The following is an 18,416-nucleotide window of genomic DNA, read 5'->3' as shown; positions in this document are numbered from 1 at the left end:
ATCAACTCAAGTTAAAAAGTGCATTTTTCTCATTATTAAGTATTTTTCTAACTGCGGACAACAATACATTTCAGCCCATATTATTAATATTGTTTTATTTAGTTATATATTTGGGCATTTTAGGCCTTTATATTGTAGGACAGCTGAAGATGTGAAAGGGGAGAGAGAGGGGAAACTGCATGCAGCCACGGGCCGCGGGTTGGAATTGAACCTGCAACATCTGCGTCAAGGATTGAGCCTTAGTACATGGGGCGCACGCTCAACCAGGTGAGCTATCCAGGCGCCCCTTTCAGCCCATATTTTAATAGAATTATGCATGTGCTTCAATAAACATTTTATCACCTTTTGGCGCATTGAGTTTGTTACATTTCTCACTGTAAAGCAGAAGTTTGAAACTAATACAACAAATAAGAGACCTTATATCCCCATTTTATTTAAAGCATAGATACAGAAGGGTTTGAGTTCTGCAGCTTAAATAATCAACATTTTCGTACGGATAAACTACGACTGAAGTAAGCATTAGCATTGTGTGTGTGCTACGAGTGCAAGCAGAGTAAGGTTGGTCCAACGTATATTGAGTAGTCTTTTGTGGTGACGTTCACTTCCTGTTTGCTGGGGAGTAAATGCCTTACATACAGGACGTGGTAACAACCATACATGGTCATAAATGAGAGGTAGTGTATGACAAACTGTGTCTATATATATATATATTTATATGTGTGTGTGTGTGTGTGTTTTTTCCAACCTCCCCACCCTATCCTGACTCAAAGGGCAGAAGAGGAAATGTCCAGCCCATGCAGCGTCAGATGAATATCAGAAATTACAATGCTCGCCCTCACAGCTGCCTTGTGGCTGATCTCTGGTATTTAGAGATAATTTGTTGGCCATTTTAGGCCTTTATTTCCAACAGGACAGCTTAACTTGAAAGGGGGTAGAGAGGGGGAATGACATGCAGCAAAGGGCCGCAGGTCAGAATTGATGCCGCGGCCCCTGCGTCGAGGACTAAGCCTGTTTATATGGGTGCGCACTCTACCAGGTGAGCAACCTAGGCGCCCTGATCTCTGGTATTTAAACCCACAACCACATAACACCAAATTACAAACCTGAAACAGGAAGTCAGGTACATGTTTTAGAAACAGCTACACATCCTGGCTCTTTTCCATCTTATCTCCTAGGCACGTGCGAGGACATTTCAACAATGACAAACTACTTAATTCCACCTACCCAAATCAACCAAACCCTTACTCCTCCCTCCATGGTGACTGCACCAATTTCCTGCATTCCACCAAGAACAGACCAGGAAACAAAGCTCCACCACCACACCCTGACGTCCACATAACGTCTGACACTGCTGAACAGAGTGCTGACCAATCCTCTCATCTCCCAATCGCTTGTGATGACATGCCATGGCTGTGATTCACAGATAGTGTGCGTGTGTGTGATACATCCATATGTGCCGCCACCCCTTGCGTGACGCCGCTGAGAAATTCTGTGAAAACGATGGCTGATCCTCATTCCACAGGAAATTATACACAGCTCTCAAGCCTGCGCACAAGGAGAAGTCATGAGGAAGATTAATGTGGCCTCGACCCATCTTTGTCCTGCGTTCTCGCTCCGCTCCCATCAGTCAACGTATGATCCTCCCCCCTATTTCTATTTCACAGTCTATCTCCTTTGTCTTTTTGAGGTCCAGCCTATGCAACAGCTTCTTCTCCTCCAATCATGCCTCTGCTTTCTTCCCCCACCCAAACTGCCTTCTCTCTGCTCTCCTTTTTCATTCATTCATATTTTACTGCCTCAACAGCAACAGACAGTCGTCCCATAGAGCTGGAGCGCTTCCTCATTATAATCTCTCTCTCTCTGCTTCTATTTGCATTCCTCTAGCTTTCCTTCCTCTGGGGATTTACTTTTATCTCTTCCTCTTTCACCCTGCACCTCTCTCTCTCTCTCTCTCTCTCTCTCTCTTCCTTCTTTTTCTTCCCCTCGCTAATGTGCACCTCATTGCTCTCCCTCTCCTCCTCCCCAATTGGTTCTCTCCAGTTTCTTTATTTCTAACTCTCTCTCTCTCTGTCTTGTTTCTATCTGTTTCGCCCCGCAAAGTATTGTAATGAGGTGTGACAAACCTCTACCCTGCTACCATAGCAATAGTGTTCCCGTAGCAACGCAGCCGCGGTGTTGGCGAAGGTTAGATGGCCACAGTTTTCCACAAACATCTTCAACTTCCTTATGTGACACAGATGCACTCACAAAGAGTACACAACACTGATACTATCGCACACAAGCATCATATTGCAAGAGGCTTATTTCATATAATCTAAACATAAACTACACATGCACATGTGTGTGACTAATGGGCATTATATTCCATTTTGAATTATCTATTGGAATTTATTTTAAAATCAAAGACAAGTGAAGGGGGTAAAAAACATAATTATATTATAAAATACCGCTGAAGCTCAAATATTCTGTTGCTTAACAGGAAGTTCTTTAAAAACGACCTTTTCTTTCTGGTAGTCTGGTTGAGGTGCAGCACAATCAGCAATTTTTTCTTCAGTTTTCTGTACCCAAAAGCATATTTGAGCAGCCCTTGTCACCTGTATCCTCTTTTTGATGGGAACTTTTTGATCGTAAATCATTTTAGACCAATCTACTTCTGTTAAAAGCTTTGGGTATTTCGTGAAATCATAGTTTCCTCTCCACTATGATCACGTGCTATAGAGTAGAGAAAGAATCCTCTGTTAATGATTACACAAATCCTTCACACACAAATATCTTTTGTGTATTAATAATCTCATTCTTAGGCTCGTGACTATGATCAACCATTACTATAATGACGGTCTCTTGGTGTATGGTTGAGTGTTTGTGGGGGGCTGTTAGGATGTACAATCCATGTAGAAAAACACCATCTGTCCCTCAATCCCTCAGTCACCCCCCTCCCTCACAAGACCACTGACCCAGCCTGATACTGAACACAAAAACCCTTCTCACATACACACACCCCAGTCTCATCCGTAGTGTTTGACACTGACACCCGGATAAGACGAGGGATGTGCTTTCTTTGATAAGCCCTGCCTCCTCTTCTGAACACGCTCGCCTCTACTACATGCAGAGAAAACAAGCCTCTCCTTCAGCTTTTCCTTCTGAATCCTCCCACCTGAATCCTCCCACCATTCAGACCCATATATCAGTCCCTCCAGAATCTTGCAGAGCTTTTTTGTGATTGAGGCTCAAAATGACTGCATTTAAAAAGGGGGTTTTCTACTGCCCCTACATGCCCCAGACATCATTGTATGTTTAAGAGAAGGGAAACCTCACGACAGCCTTCAGAGTTGACGACTGTCTGATGCTAGTTTGCCACCATATTTAACATTTTATAGCCAGTTAATTTGTGATTTGTTATGCTTTCTTTAACTACAGACAGCAAACCTGGCGAAACATTGTTAAAAGTCCATTTGTGAGTACAAATCTGACTCTCTATCAGAGCCATCTTTATCAAGGCAATAACACATGACCCAGTTCAGAAGAATTCTAATGAAAGTTTTTTATATCTTAGAATATATTTGGGTCTTTGTTATTTTTGCTTCCGGAAGAAAAGCCATAGTAGGGTTTTATGTGGTTAAAAATTAGACTTGGGACCTAAGACTGGGGGCTACTTGATAAAAACAGGTGCAGAGATAATTTTGGAGGATCTATGATCAGTACACTTAGGTGGCCCAGCAACAACAATGCAGAGGAAGGTATAGTGCATCCGTACTGGGCCACAGCAAACATGGCATGGTATAAACTGCACGATTTATTAGGCTATAATCCAGTTTGCAACCATCATGAAAAAAGCATAAAAATGACAGCCAGACACATTAACACTACTGCTCTCAGCAGTGTGCAACAAGAGGGCTGTAGGTTAAACCAGGATTATTACAGAATATTTGTCTTATTTGAGTTTGGATTTCAAAAAGAATATCCCACTTTAAATTTAACCAGTCAATCACAGACAGGCAGTCTGATGGACTACACCTACTTTTTTTTCAGGAAAATCAGTTTTCACAAATAGGTTCAAATGTGGTCAAGCTTTGTTACAATTGAAAACATACTATTTCTTCAGACTAACCTGGTTCTTATTAGGATAATTCTCAGGCCAAGCTGAACCTCGCGCTTAGGCAGAATTACAATGCTCAACTGAAAGGCAGTGCTTTCTAGACTTTTGCCAGTTTATTTAAACTAAAAAAAGGTAAATGGGCTATAATTAAAGTTAAGGACATTTATTCTGCAATGCTTTCTTACACAATAAGCTCTCTTTTTCAACTGCCAATAAAAGGAAACGGAAAGTGTGGCAAACCAGATTTAAGCAACATCCTATTTGATATTTCCAAAGTGCATAACTATTTAATATAATTTAAGGGGTTCTAGTATTCTTGTGTATTTCTGTTGGATTTGACATTAAAAAGACTGAACCGATAATTTGGGAAGCTGCGTATTCCTCCACACTGGCTTGGGCTCCAAAGCCTCAGTAACTGATCCATTGATGATGGACAACATGATCCAACATTCTTGTGTTCGAATTGCTCATCTCTGAGGATGTGTCCAGAGAGCCAAGTTTTATTTTTTCTTTGAAATAACTTTTACCTTTTTTTGTCACCATAACATCCTATTTATCACACCATTACATGCTTGTGGACCTCCCAGCCCTCTCTTCAAATCTCAAATGAATGTACAAACTTGAATGAAGCTTTGTGAAAGTACTTAATCCCAGATCAATGTTTAGGGTTAACTCAAATCAGGCTTTTTTTTTTTATTGGCTGCTTTGTTGAACAATGTCAAAATGTGAACAAACTGTGATTTCAAAACTGAAGTTTCAATTAGACATGAACCCTGAGTAGCTGCTAGCAGAGAGAGAGAGAGAGAGAGAGAGAGAGAGATACCTGGCTCTGCATCTTGCTCTGCTGTTTGAGGCGGTTGTTCTCTGGAGTGTCAGTCACACAGGTGAATGTTGTCTTAGGGTAGTGTCTAAAAAATAGACACACAAAACAGCAAAAGAATGTCAGTACACAGTAAACACACACAGGCAGATGCCAGCTTCTACTCAGGCTCCCACTGTGACGCTCAAGCCTCGACTCTATGAGAAAAAACAGCATAACTCAAGCAGTGTGCAGTCTGTGGCCCCACAGTGAGGGCGTTTGTTATTCAAGGTGGTCCTGAGGTTGAGTTAGGAGCCCCTGTAGACAAAAAGCATGTCAGTATAACACACAATGCTCTGTCAGTGGGAGCCAAGGTAGTCTGAAAAAGAGGAAGTGCAGGCAGGGGCTGTGTGGGGGAATGAGAGCCTGAAGGTTGCAGAGTTTTGGAGGCGAGCCATGGCAGGTGTGGAAAAAGCTTTCCATGCTTACAAAACACAGGCACAAACATATGCGCATACACACATATGGGGGAAGCTCTATGGGGGATAACAGGAAGAGACACAGCACGCAACAGACACAGCAACAGGGTCAAAGAGACAGTGGGTGAGTGTGAATGATGTCATGGGCAGCCCCTTTCAGCAGAGCGTGAAGGAGAGTCTCTTTTCTGAATAAAATTCTGGGAATTTTCTTGACCATGACAAAACCACAACCACCCAACCTCCTACTGCTCAGGAGAAAATGCTCAGCCTGAAACAAATATAACAAACATACAGTAAATACACACAAGTAAGCAGTAACACGCAGACATGCAGCACACCAAGTATCCTTCCAAAAGCCATTCATCGCACACGCTTACTTATTGATCACATAAACCACTGTCAATGGTTAGTGCGTGCAAGTCTGTGTTTTTATACACTGGAGGCTTCTGTGCACATGTAACCTCCAGGTCAACAAATAATGGTGCCTGCCAGTTCAGTGTGAGCCAAGGCAGCAAAAACGCATGGCTTAAATCCAGTAGAAGAGGAAGAGCCCTCACAGCTTCTCTAACAGCTCATATGGACTGCAGTTCCCAGCCTGCCTCAGGGTGCTGGTTGACCTAAAAAATCTTCAACCACTATCTGTGCCTCTGGGTAACCCATTTAGGCAATATGGTTACAGTTTCCTTGACAACATGGTAAACAAACTGAATTAGCATTGTGATCATGGGATGTAAAAAGAACTGCAACATAAGGATTGTGGTTGGCTATTTCACATAAAGTAAAGCACTCTTAAAAAAAGAAAGAAAAAGGAGCCACTTTAAAAGGAACCCCAAAATATTAAATTAAATAATTTCAGAGAGTAGGGAGCGGAACATGAGTGTAGCTGGAGAAGTTGAATGAAGCTGGCATTGAAGCTCTGTGATACACAACAAACACAAGCACTTGATCCCTGCTTTCATTCATACAAAACACATGCAGGTCTGTGTAGGCTCAAACACTAGGCTTTTACAACTGCTAGCACTCATTTTCCTAAAAAGGAAGCTATCAGCAACATGCAGATATAGTAGGCAGATGTAGCGGTTTGCTATGTGGCCGGGCAGGCTGGGAACAAGCTGATCAAACAATGCAAATGAAGCTAGTCTTTTATTGATGCGAGATATCTAATCATAGAACTAATGAAAGGGTGTCTACTAAGCAGGCACACCACTCTGTCTTTTTCATTTGTTTGTTATATACAAGTGGAGTGCAAACCTACATAACTATCGGTTACATTTTAAATAAGGGGGCAAACACAAGGGTACATGGCTAAAATGTTGTGACACTGATATTTATCTGTAGTGTTTCAGGTCTATTTCCTAATGCTCTCAATTTACATTAATTAATAAAGGTGATTTAAGTCTCAGGAACCCATCCTTTATTGCTGTAAGTCTAATCAATGCTGACTGGCAGTTATGAAAAATATAGTTGCATCTGACAAAAGCATATCTGTATGGAGACAATCCCAAAATAAATCTAAATGGGTTTAGATTTAGAAAAATTCACCAACTGGCTGCTATATATATGCCCCTTTATTTCCCAGTAGTGTATCTCTCTCTCTTTTTGGGGGACTGTCCCTTCACCAAAGCTTGCCAACTAATATGTTCATTTTTCTCTGGAGTTGGGCGTGTCTTGTTTGTGGTGGAACACACTTCCTTTCACAAAGCAACAGTGTGTCTGAAAACCCCTGCTTGTGTGTTGTGCGTTCCTTTCATCTTTAATGCGGCTTTAGAAACCGTCCTTGCACTTAAGGGTCAATACATAGCTACACAAACACACAACAGGGTTGAAGATGTAAGCTTACTGACTCAGTGGGATCTTGTAATATGTGTCTGTGTGTAACAATGCTCGCATTTTCGTGGATGTTTGAGGCTATGAGTGAGTCACAGGAACACTCATCTAGTGTCAGGTTGTATAACAAGGTAATAAGTCGCAGATGGGAGTGGGTGACACATGCAGAAACTCAGTTAGCCCTGTGAACGCTAAAAAGAGGGAGTGATCAAAATGGGGGGGAGAAGAGGTACTGCTGGGGTGGAGGAGTGAGGTGGCCACGCATGTGTAATCACACATGCACAAACACACACACACACACACAAAATGCCTACTGTGCAGGAGGAGAGGCCTGTTTGCATAGTGGAACCAGGAGATGTTGTGGCCGGCTTGACCCTGTGAGACCTGGAAAGGTTGTAATGCATCATTCAGCAGGAACATTTCATCTCAGGGCTCCAGACTGCAACCAAATGGTCGCATTTTGCGACCAAAATTTGAGTGTGCGCGACTGAATTTTACATCCAGTCGCACATGTGCGACCAGTAAATTTGCCCCCATTTTTTACACGTTAAATGTCGAAACGTAGGTACCTGAGCGCGTAAGCGCAAGCTTATCTGTCCTCTCTGAAAATTGACAGAGAGCGGTGCTCCGACACAAACACACACACTCGCAGAGTTGCGATCGGCGCAAACTACGTCGGCTGTTTTGTTGAAGTCACAGTGAGTGATGCCGCTAAAGTGGTTTCAAGTATGGTTACAGTTTTTAAAAACTTCATGCAGACAGCGTTTGTTGCTATATAATATTAAAAACAGTCACGGTGCTGTTGACATTACACTTCCTCTGAGACAAGCAGCAGGCTCAACAGTGTGCAACTGTGCCCTGGTGACTGACTGACAGGCTGAGGCTGTAAGGCAAGGCAACTTTATTTCTACAGCAGCTTTCACCTTTCAGCAATAAGGCAACTCAAAGTGCTTTACATGAAACATTAAAGAGCAGTTAAAAACGGTCATGATGAAAATACAACAGGCTAAAATAGTTACAGTGAGTAAGAAATGAATAATTATTCAATTTAATAGGTTGTAGGGAAGGGTTTGGGAGGAGAGAGGGAGGGGTTTTATTTTTATTTATTTTTTTATTTCTTTAGAGTGTAACATATATAATAAATTAATAATAAAATAACATAATGTTCTAACTACATAGGATAAATAGGTTTGGAATTATTTTTACAACTGAAATAATTGTTTTGTAATTACAGAGGGAGAGTACCGAAAAAATGTACCGTTATAATTTCAGGTATCGGTACCGATATTGGTTCAGATGCAAAAGGTACCCAACCGTAAGGGTAGTAGCCTAAACAATGCATGTTTCATTTTAAGGTGAATTCATTGTAATTGTAGACTAGAGTTGGTATATTTTTTAATATTTTGTTTACTGTCATGACAGCAATGGTGCCTTCTATGTTGCATCTTCAAAAGTGACACTGAATTTGAAACAGCACATTGTAATTTCTGCATCTATTATCAAAGCATTTATTAGTAATACAGTGGAAATTAGTAGAAATGTGAATATTTGGTTATCATGTTGATTTACGGTGTGTGTCCCTAAATGTTCTGGTTGCGGCCCTAAAAATTTCAGTAGGGGGCCACTGTGCTCCTAGTGAAAAAAGTTAGTCTGGAGCCCTGCATCTACATGTAAAATCTGAACAGATGTCTCATCTCACACACACACACACACACACACACACACACACACACACACACACACACACACACACACACACACACACACACACACACACACACACACACACACACACACACACACACACACACACACACACACACACACACACACACACACACACACACACACTAGAGGCAGCACTGATGAAGGAGAAGCTAGAAAGCAACAGGCAGAGAAGTTTGTGACCAGCAGAATCCATTATACAATGAAGCTCATATATCTTTAAATGAGAAAAAAAGCTCTTTCCCGGACTACAATATAAGGCAGCACATCCCCAGAAACAGTGCCATGCCACATTATGAAAGTGGTTTTAATCTTGACCGGTTATTTATCAACAACATATCACCAAATGATTTGAGATAGTGTTAAAAGCAAGAAAGCTGGCAGGCTTTCTGAATGATAACACTAAATCAAGGCATTTGTGACCCCTCTTAATAACACCACATTGATGTTCAAATTCATTTCTGGACTATCAGTCATTAAGGCTGCATCCCACCAATGGCTCCCACAGTCTCCTGGGGAAATGAAGAATTTTATCTGCTGTCCTCAATCTCCCACAGTCCCCCTGTGACTGGAGCATCTAATCAGGGATGGGACTCTCAGGGAAAAGGTGGGTGGGAATACAGTGAAAACAAACAACGCCTATATCAATTACCAAGGACAAATATAGAGGAGTAATGATAAAGTAGTTATCCCACAGAATGATGACAGAGAACATAGCCTGAATTCCTTTCCTGAAGTGGGAGGCTCTTCCACTGATGATGTTTACTCGAACAAGACTTGTTTTAAACAAACGGAAAGAGGCATAATAAACAGGCTCTGAAGGGCCTTGCTCCTGCTGGCGCGGGTAGCGGACGTAACATCGGAGGCAGGAAAGGGAAAAGAAGAAGCCACTTCAGCCTGTAGAAACAAAGATGATAGTAGGATGACACCTGCAGTAGGGGCTTAACACCTTAAATCAAATGTCAAATATTGGAAGTAGGGACAGGATCAGAGAGATGTTATACTACTAAATTTACTATACATTATCATCTTATAAGCCTCTAATTAGGTGTTTGGCTTTAATTGTTTTAAGGTTTATGGTCAATAGTGGTCCTACTGAGCAAATATGATCACTGTACTGGGACACAATAATAAAGCAACAATGGGCCTTTTTCACAGGAGACAGTTTGGCATGTCAAAGTAGAAAATCCACTGGTGTTAATTATAAAAGTAATAAGGGCTTAATTCCTTTTAGCAGCTTCAGTTTCATAGTCCTGGTATTGTTCATGCTGGCTCCACCCCCCCCCTTCAGATATAGCGATGTCTCTTTTTTCTCTCTTTTCCGGTTTCATTTTCTCAGGTTTAAATGCAACCTTTCATGGAGTTGGTAACATTTCAAGTTGAGAGAAAAAGGTGCAGTTATTCTGAGTGGTGTGACTCTATTTCATTAAATATATAGATCGGAAAAAGAAAAGTGGAAAATTAGGGAAATAGGAGTTCCTGTAAGTGTTCAAATCAGTCACACGCTGTCAGTGCTTGTTGTTAGTTAGCCACAAACACCTGTACTGTACTGAAGCCAAATCCAACAGCTGGCCACAAGCTAGCACACTACTATAGAGTTTCCACTGGTGTTGAGAATGACAATGCTAGCATGACGTCTTGATTTATTGAACTGGCAGTTCAGGAAAAATGCAAAAAAGCTTGTCAGAACATGAAGCAAACCCTTCTTATTGCATTCCCTCTTAGAACATGCACTCACTTTCCAACTCTTGCACACACACAGAGAGAGGGAAGGGGGGGGAGAAAATCATTATAAGTAATGACAGAGGGGGATTCCTGATGAGCCATTAGTGTGTGAGTATGTGCTGAAGCGTGAGTGGACATGCTAGTTTTCAGTGTCCGCCTGTGTCACTGTAGAGGAACTTTAGGAATTTCCTTTGTTCATAGACCTTCCCCCCCTTCCTCACTGAGGAGGAGGAGGGAGGAAGGCACTTTCCCACAACACATACAGGCTTTTTCTCTGAGGGGGGAGTTGGAATAGTCACTGATAAACAGCAGAGGAGGGAGAGAGGGGCCTTAGTTGGGTTGCAACATGATTACGTACGTGTACACACACACACACACACACACACACACACACACACACACACACTATTTTCATCTGTGGACAGATTTAACACTGCTGTCAGTGTCTTTGGGATGCAGGATGAAAACACGATACATGCTCACTGATATACACAATATGATGACTTATGGACAACTTACGCATTGCAGTATGGTCTCTTCTCAAAGCCTTTGTAATTCTTCATGTTTAGAGTCATTTTGCAGACCTCGCAGCTGAAGCATCCTTTATGCCAGTACTGTCAGAAACAAAGACAAAGAGAAGACACAATGAGTTGAGAAGGCAGACATTTGTTTCACCTTAATTGTGGATCCAAAACCACAATTAACCACACACACACACACACACACACACACACACACACACACGCACACGAACACACACACACACACACACACACACACACACACACACACACACACACACGAAAGCTAATTGAATGAGTGAGGCCAGAACTACTTTCTTTTCCCTTGAGGTTTCACATGGACAGGAGCTGGATACAGACAGAAAGCATAGCGACTGTTAAGACTGTGAGAAAAAGTGAAGCAAAGTGGAAACATAGTGGTTTGTGTATGCTGGCACTGAACAGAAGAAACCAAATGCTTATTTGCTAGCAAAATGTATGTATTCTATTTATAAGTACATTGGGCTAGCTGCGCTGGTGTGAACAACAAAGAAGGAACTATGGTCGACAAGTATGTAGCTGTGTTTTTGCCATCTAACCTGGTGCCGTCCGTGTTCACACCTCTATTATTACAATCTGATTTTATTTTCTAAATATACAACAACAGAGGTTGTTTTCAGTTGGTGAGGCTGCAGAGACAATGTATGGTCTGAAAGCCACCTTTTGACTTTTTTTCTGTCCATCTGCTAGAGCTGGGCAATATATCGATATTATATCGATATTAGGGCTGGGTACCGAACGTCAATACTTTTATGGTATCGAAAAAAATACTCCACTCCTATGAGTATCGAAAAATTCTTTATCTTTCGGTGCCAAATTTCGGTTCCAAAAGCATCTGAGCGCAAGCTTATCGGTCCTCTCTGAATATTGACACAGAGCGGAGCTCCGACCGACCGACCGACCGACCGACCGACCGACCGACCCCCCCACCACACACACACACACACACACACACACACACACACACACGGAGAGGTGCAGACAGAGTAAACTGTTGAAGTCACAGAGAGTCACGGTTGGTTTCAAGTGTAGTTACAGTTTTTTAAAACTTTCACGCAGACAGCGCTTGCTGCGATATGATATTAATGGCGAGCCAAAAGCGGTCGCGGTGCTGTTGACATTACACTTGCTCTTACAAGCAGCCACAACGGTAGTTTATCTGCCCTTATGACTGACTGACAGGCTGAGCTTGCAAGGCAAGGCACTTTTATTAATGTTACTCTGAGTGAGCAGTTTTACCAGAATTTTTTAATTTTGATAACTGTTTTGATTCACAATTAAGGTGGAAAAAATAACAGCTTTGTGTTTAATGTATTTTTGTTGATGTTGAAATGGATTTTAAAACATATTGTATCGGAAAAAGTATCGTTAGGAATCGGTATCGAAATTGGCACCGGATCGAAAGATTCTGAACGATACCCAGCCTTAATCAATATCGTGATAGGAGACTAGATATCGTCTTAGATTTTGGATATCGTAATATCGTGATATGACATAAGTATTGTCTTTTCCTGGTTTTAAAGGCTGCATTACAGTAAAGTGATGTACTTTTCTGAACCTACCAGTCTGTTCTAGCTGTTCTATTATTTGCTTTTCCCCACTTAGACATTATGTCCACATTACTGATGATTATTTATCTAAAATCTAAGTGTGAAGATATTTTGTTAACGCACCAATTGTCAACCCTAGAATATTGCCATGATATTGAGGTATTTGGTCAAGAATATCGTGATATCTGATTTTCTCCATATCGCCCAGCCCTACCGTCTGCTCATCTCTGCAGGCCTGAATGTTTCTCTAGCTCCTCTATCCATCTTCATAAGAGGCCATGCCTCTATCTCCCTCACCACCCTCTCTCCCTCACCACCCGCCCTCTCGCCTCCTTTCCTCTTCTCTCCTGGCACTGGGCTGATCTGCGGCCTGAGGGTTCAAAGAGGGATCGAGGGAGGGAGGATTGGAGAAAACTGGAAGCAGGGAGGAAACATAAAAGGAAGGAGCTGGAGAGAGAGCAAGAGGAAGGGAGGGGTGGGCAAGAGAGAGAAAACGCCAGAGAGTGAAGAAATGGTCTGGCTGCTCCTGCTATCGTCAAGGGAAGGGAGAAAGCAGTGCAAAGACACGGAGCGAGAGAGAGAGAGAGAGAGAGAAAGAAAGAACAGGAGGGAAAGAAAGAGAGAGTCCTTATTAACATGGCCTCGGGGTGCTCCGTCATCCTTCTAATTCTTTCTCCCACATCACTTTCTACACCAATTGCCCACACACAAACCTAACTGAGCTTCCAAACAAAGAGGGCAAAAGATGATTAAAAACAGAGGGAAAAAAACTGCACATCACTTTCTCAATGTTTGACTCACAAACACATGCACAATGCAAATTTGATTGAACGCATGTGTAACAGCAGCACTGATAAAGAGCTAGCAATAAATCACCAGGATGTTGACGTTCACTGACTGTAAAAGCTGCAGATGGATGGTAGACACAATAATGGCAGCGCTATGTATGGAAACATGACCAAACACAAAGCACAATGGGCATTTCACTTCATTCCATTATCAAACAAGAATATGGCTTCAGGCTGGTTTTTAAGAACAGTCTTGTCTGTTCTGTCTGGATGTAACTGACCACCCAGGGTGGTATGCGGTGACAACAGGCAAGTGTATGTGTGTGTTTGACATGGGTGTTTGTAGCTGTGAGCCAGCAATATTGACTAAGGCATAGAAAAGAGGAGGCTCACAGTGGAGACCGAGCCTGGGCTCTGTTCAGTGGAGCTGTGATCCACAGCCAAACACACTGGGCAAAGCCTCCGATTGCAAACTCCTTATCCCACTACAGCCCAATCGGGGCCTGAGGGAGTTGCAGATGGACACATCGTGTTACTCTTTCCACTGTGAGCCTTCTCCTTTGTTCTGGCCAGTACTGCAATGGCAAATCCCTTTACAATCAACAGCACAGTGCAGGCAGATTCCATTTCCTCTAGCTTCAGCTGATTTGCAGCTGTGGTGGCTGCCATTTTTGCATGCATTCTGTCTGGTTCATCTACTTGTAATGCAGCAGCCCAGTATGATATTCTCCACAGACTCCTACCCCCAAATCTGTGATAATAATAAACCAGGGATACGCTAACACAGTGTAATGCTAATAAAGACGTGTAAATGCAAATGCTATTAGGAGAAAGGTGAGCATATCAGCTGAAAATGGACTTTGACACTCCTGTTTTCCTGAATAAATATTACCCTTGAGTCTATTCTAGAGAACAAGCCCACGGAACTCTACTGTTAGCAACTAACTATTCCTAAGCCTAGCCCAACCTGCTAACTCATTTTCTACCAGGACAGCCCTCGTCACCTTCACATTAATAACATGGCCCTCTGAGGTGAACAGAGACACCTCAAACTAGGGCTGGGCGATATGGTTGAAAACTGTATCACGATATAAGTTTTTCATATCGGTCGATATCGATAATTATTGATATTTTTTATGACCTATTTAAAATAAGGACTAGGAGAAAAATATATTAAATTTAAACATTTTTATTTAAAACTTAACCCTGCTCTGATTATAATCCCCTCAATTATAAAAGCAGAAATGTCAACACAACCATGGAAAACATAATTAAAATGTAAACAGGTCTAAAATCACAATGAACACTTAACAATTATCTCTTAACATTAAGGTGCAAAATTAATGAATAAGTAAGAAATGCTTAATAAAGTGTCATAAAATAGTGCAAAGTGTTAGGGGAACTATTTTCTGCAGGTTTAGTGCTAGGTTGGTAACCTGGCTTCTGGACAGTGTTCAGCATGTCTGCCTTCGCTATTTCTTTGTAGCGTTTAGTAAGGTGCTGATGCAGAGTACCTCTCCATGGTGGTCTGCTGCTTGTGCAGTGTTGCAGCTGCAGATGTTGTTGGACGTTGATGGCGGATACGGCTGTGCTCGAAAGTGTGAGCGCGGCTAAAGTGGTAAAACAAGTTTATGGTATTACCAGTGTTGGTGGGGACGACGGTCTGACGACATTGGTCTGACTACGGTGAGACTTATAAAATCCCCAAAACTGCCATACTGACTTTTCCTGTTTTATCAACAATTTCCTCGCTCGCTCCGGCACTCACTTTCCACTCCACGCCGGTTCTGTTATTGAAGAACACGAGACAGCGATGTGGCGCAACCAAACATGATACTGTTACATGATTGGCTGTTAGAGTGTCACTCGCTACGTTGCTAGGTTGCCAGAGAGTGAGGGCCTTTGTTCATGCAACCAAACTTGATTCACAACCTCTGGTTTCTTCTGATGAAGAAAAACAAGTTATCGAACGTTTTATCGACCGCATTTTCTATTGATATTGATTATGTGTCTATCGCGATACATATCGTTATCGTTTTATCGCCCAGCCCTACCTCAAACTAAACTGCATCTTGGATCAAGCAACAAGTGGACAGCTAAAACGCACTCAGGCCACACATGGAGGAGGTCAGGGCAGCATGTGTCGACATTTGCAGTATAGTGTGAATATTAAAATGTAAATACATCACTGACACATTAAAAAGGACTACTTCAATAATAATTTAGCCGCTGCAGACATCTTCGCTAGTTGTATGGCTGAACACACGTTTTTTTATGCTCAGTAGTGGTCATAGTTTCTCACAGATAAAAAAAATCAAATGTGGAGGGAGGTGAAATGTGGTTACTGGAGACACATTTGAGGCGCATTCTAATGCCACGTCTACACCACCACCCATATCATCTTAACCTAGACATCATCTGAATATACAGTATCTGGTCGGAATATACTTGGTCTAGGATTAGGACGAATAGATACCAAAGGGAAAGGAAGGGACAAAAAGAAATGTGGGGGCGAGAAACATCCCAAATGTGTGTTCAAGAGGCCATCCAGCACTTGTCGAGATCCAGGAAAACCTGGCTCCTTACTCTTCGAGGCAGGATCTGGCAGTCAGCTGGGAAATGAGGACAATGCAGAGACGGAGCCCTAGAAATAAAACACCCATAAAAAAAATAAAAAATAAAAAACGGCACTGTCTCCCTGCATCAGCCCAGCTCAAGGGCACATGTGTACTCGTGTGTGTGAGAATTAACTGTGTGTGTACATGTGTGTAGTACTGTATGTAGGTTATATGGCTCAGTCAGCCTCGCAGTTCACTCGCGGTGAGAACCAAATGCAAGGTGGCCTGGACAAAAACCCTGCAGCTATCTGGGAGGCCCACACAATTTCAGACACCATGTATGCAAACACATCACACACACAGAGGGATGGTTAGTGAGAGTCTGATCAACTACAGACTGATAGGAGACCATTCAGTTACTGGTTTTAGGCATTCAAATGCTGCGGGCCTGTTGTAACAACCAACCACTTTCTAAATTAGTATTAGTGTTTAATCTAAACAGGGCAGATTTCTCACTTCGTTTGGTCCACGAACCACAAAACCATATTTTACCAAACCATAGTCATTTGATTGTAATAGAAACACTGGTTGGAAACATTGGTTAAGGACCTACCAAGTGACTCACAGAGCAGGCAAATTTACCAGGACTTGGTTGGTGTTATTTTCTATACTGATTAGATGAGAATCTCTGACAATATCGTTGTTTTTAGTTGGGGTGGGGGGGTAATCGACCTAATCTACAGACCCTGTTAAGTGGGTTTTCACGATCCAGTCTTCTGGTAATCACCAAATTAAGTATAAGAGGAACTTGGCGCCTTATAATGCTGACAGACATCCCTAGGGAGCCTGATGAAATGTTTAATAACTTTTGATCAAATCAAGCAATTCACTTCAGTCTAAACCACTTTGTTTTATGCTTCTAGAAGCTGATTAGGCCCACAGTTTGAAAAAGGCTGTGATGGCTCTTTGACTCAGATGCTTATTTTTAACCAAAAGTAGCTAAATAAATTAAAACCACATACACACATGTGGTGGGGCATTACAGCAGCTTACTCGGTTTATATTTGAAAGATTATTCTTGCATAAGGCAGTACATGCCTGAAGACAAAGTGCCCACATCTGGCTGGTGCTAATCCAGGAAACTAACTCATTAAAGCATGCTGGTTAATTATTAGCCTACCTGATGCCATTCATTTTGATCCAGGCCAAGAGCTTTGTTGCTGGCCAGCAGACAGAAAGTGATGTGAACAGACATACTATGCTAGAGTAGAGTATGCACTCACTTAACACACTTTCCAAACCACTCCAGACTGTGATGTGCACTTAGTAACATACACATCCTGCTGCCCCAGCAACAAGATATACCAGTAATAAAAACATTAAAATCCCAGCATAATAAGATGGGATATGATAACTGACTCCGCCAGATGGATTGCTTCGCATTTGCTCGGCATATCCATCTGGGAACTTTCCGTTGGAGAACATTTGGGAAGGGGCGAAAATACTGGTTAGCTGATTGGATAAACCATCTGTCTATCACCACCTAAACCCGCCTCAAAATCAATGTTGATTGGCCCGGTCGTTTGGCGAATGGCTCCAAATTTTCTCCATCTCAAGATGCCAGACTGATCTGCGAGTGGAAAACTGGAGCTCACGAGATCAGGACGGTCTCACGAGGCTAGGGATATGAGCAAAGTAAAGATAAAATGACAAAACACTTCTGCCATGTCATAAATCATCTGTATAAATTCATTTTACAAAACGTCCACTCATGTTGTATGGCGCTTATATTAGATAAAACTTTTATTTTTATTTTAAGCCAGAGCAACACAGGTCACATTTTTTTGTACTGGTAAAAATAAAGCTGTAATAGATTGGGAGAGCAAACAGAATGTGTGAAACAGTTCCTTTTTCTGATAAAACTCACAAAGGAGAAGTACCTGGCTGCTCGCTGAGGAGTCAACACCTCAGGTGATTTTGACTGTAATGTGTGTTTGTGTGACTGTGAGTCATCAAAGGGAGGTGACTGGTGATGGCTGGACAGATTCCTCACCTCTTGTGGCATTTGGGCAACATGAATCAACTCTCAGAATAATCTGTCTAAATATAGGCCATGCGGTGGACAAATTCCTCTAAATCTGGAGTCAGAGGAAATGTGTTCACACCGACCACGAGTGACTAAATCCTCCCCATTTATAATCAGAACTGCACAAGACTGGTTGATACATTACTATATTTACAAAACACTGAAATATAAACAGTAAGGTATAAAGTGATTATATGTAGCACAGTGTAATAAATCAAATTTT

General features: G+C 42.0%; 1 protein-coding gene across 1 annotated transcript in view; it reads right to left on the bottom strand.

The window, feature by feature from the left end:
• Window positions 1-18,416, bottom strand: part of lasp1 (LIM and SH3 protein 1) — a 31,187-nt gene that overhangs the window by 8,833 nt on the left and 3,938 nt on the right. The window contains exons 2-3 of the mRNA XM_028599316.1: window positions 11,171-11,265; window positions 4,920-5,004 (exon numbers count right to left, since the gene is read on the bottom strand). Of these exons, the coding sequence (XP_028455117.1) occupies window positions 4,920-5,004; window positions 11,171-11,265 (180 nt within the window). The remainder of the gene's footprint in view (window positions 1-4,919; window positions 5,005-11,170; window positions 11,266-18,416) is intronic.

The sequence above is a fragment of the Perca flavescens genome, chromosome 15 (assembly GCF_004354835.1).
Source record: "Perca flavescens isolate YP-PL-M2 chromosome 15, PFLA_1.0, whole genome shotgun sequence".
NCBI classification, from domain to species: Eukaryota; Metazoa; Chordata; class Actinopteri; order Perciformes; family Percidae; genus Perca; species Perca flavescens.
This window is presented reverse-complemented; position numbering and strand designations above follow the sequence as displayed.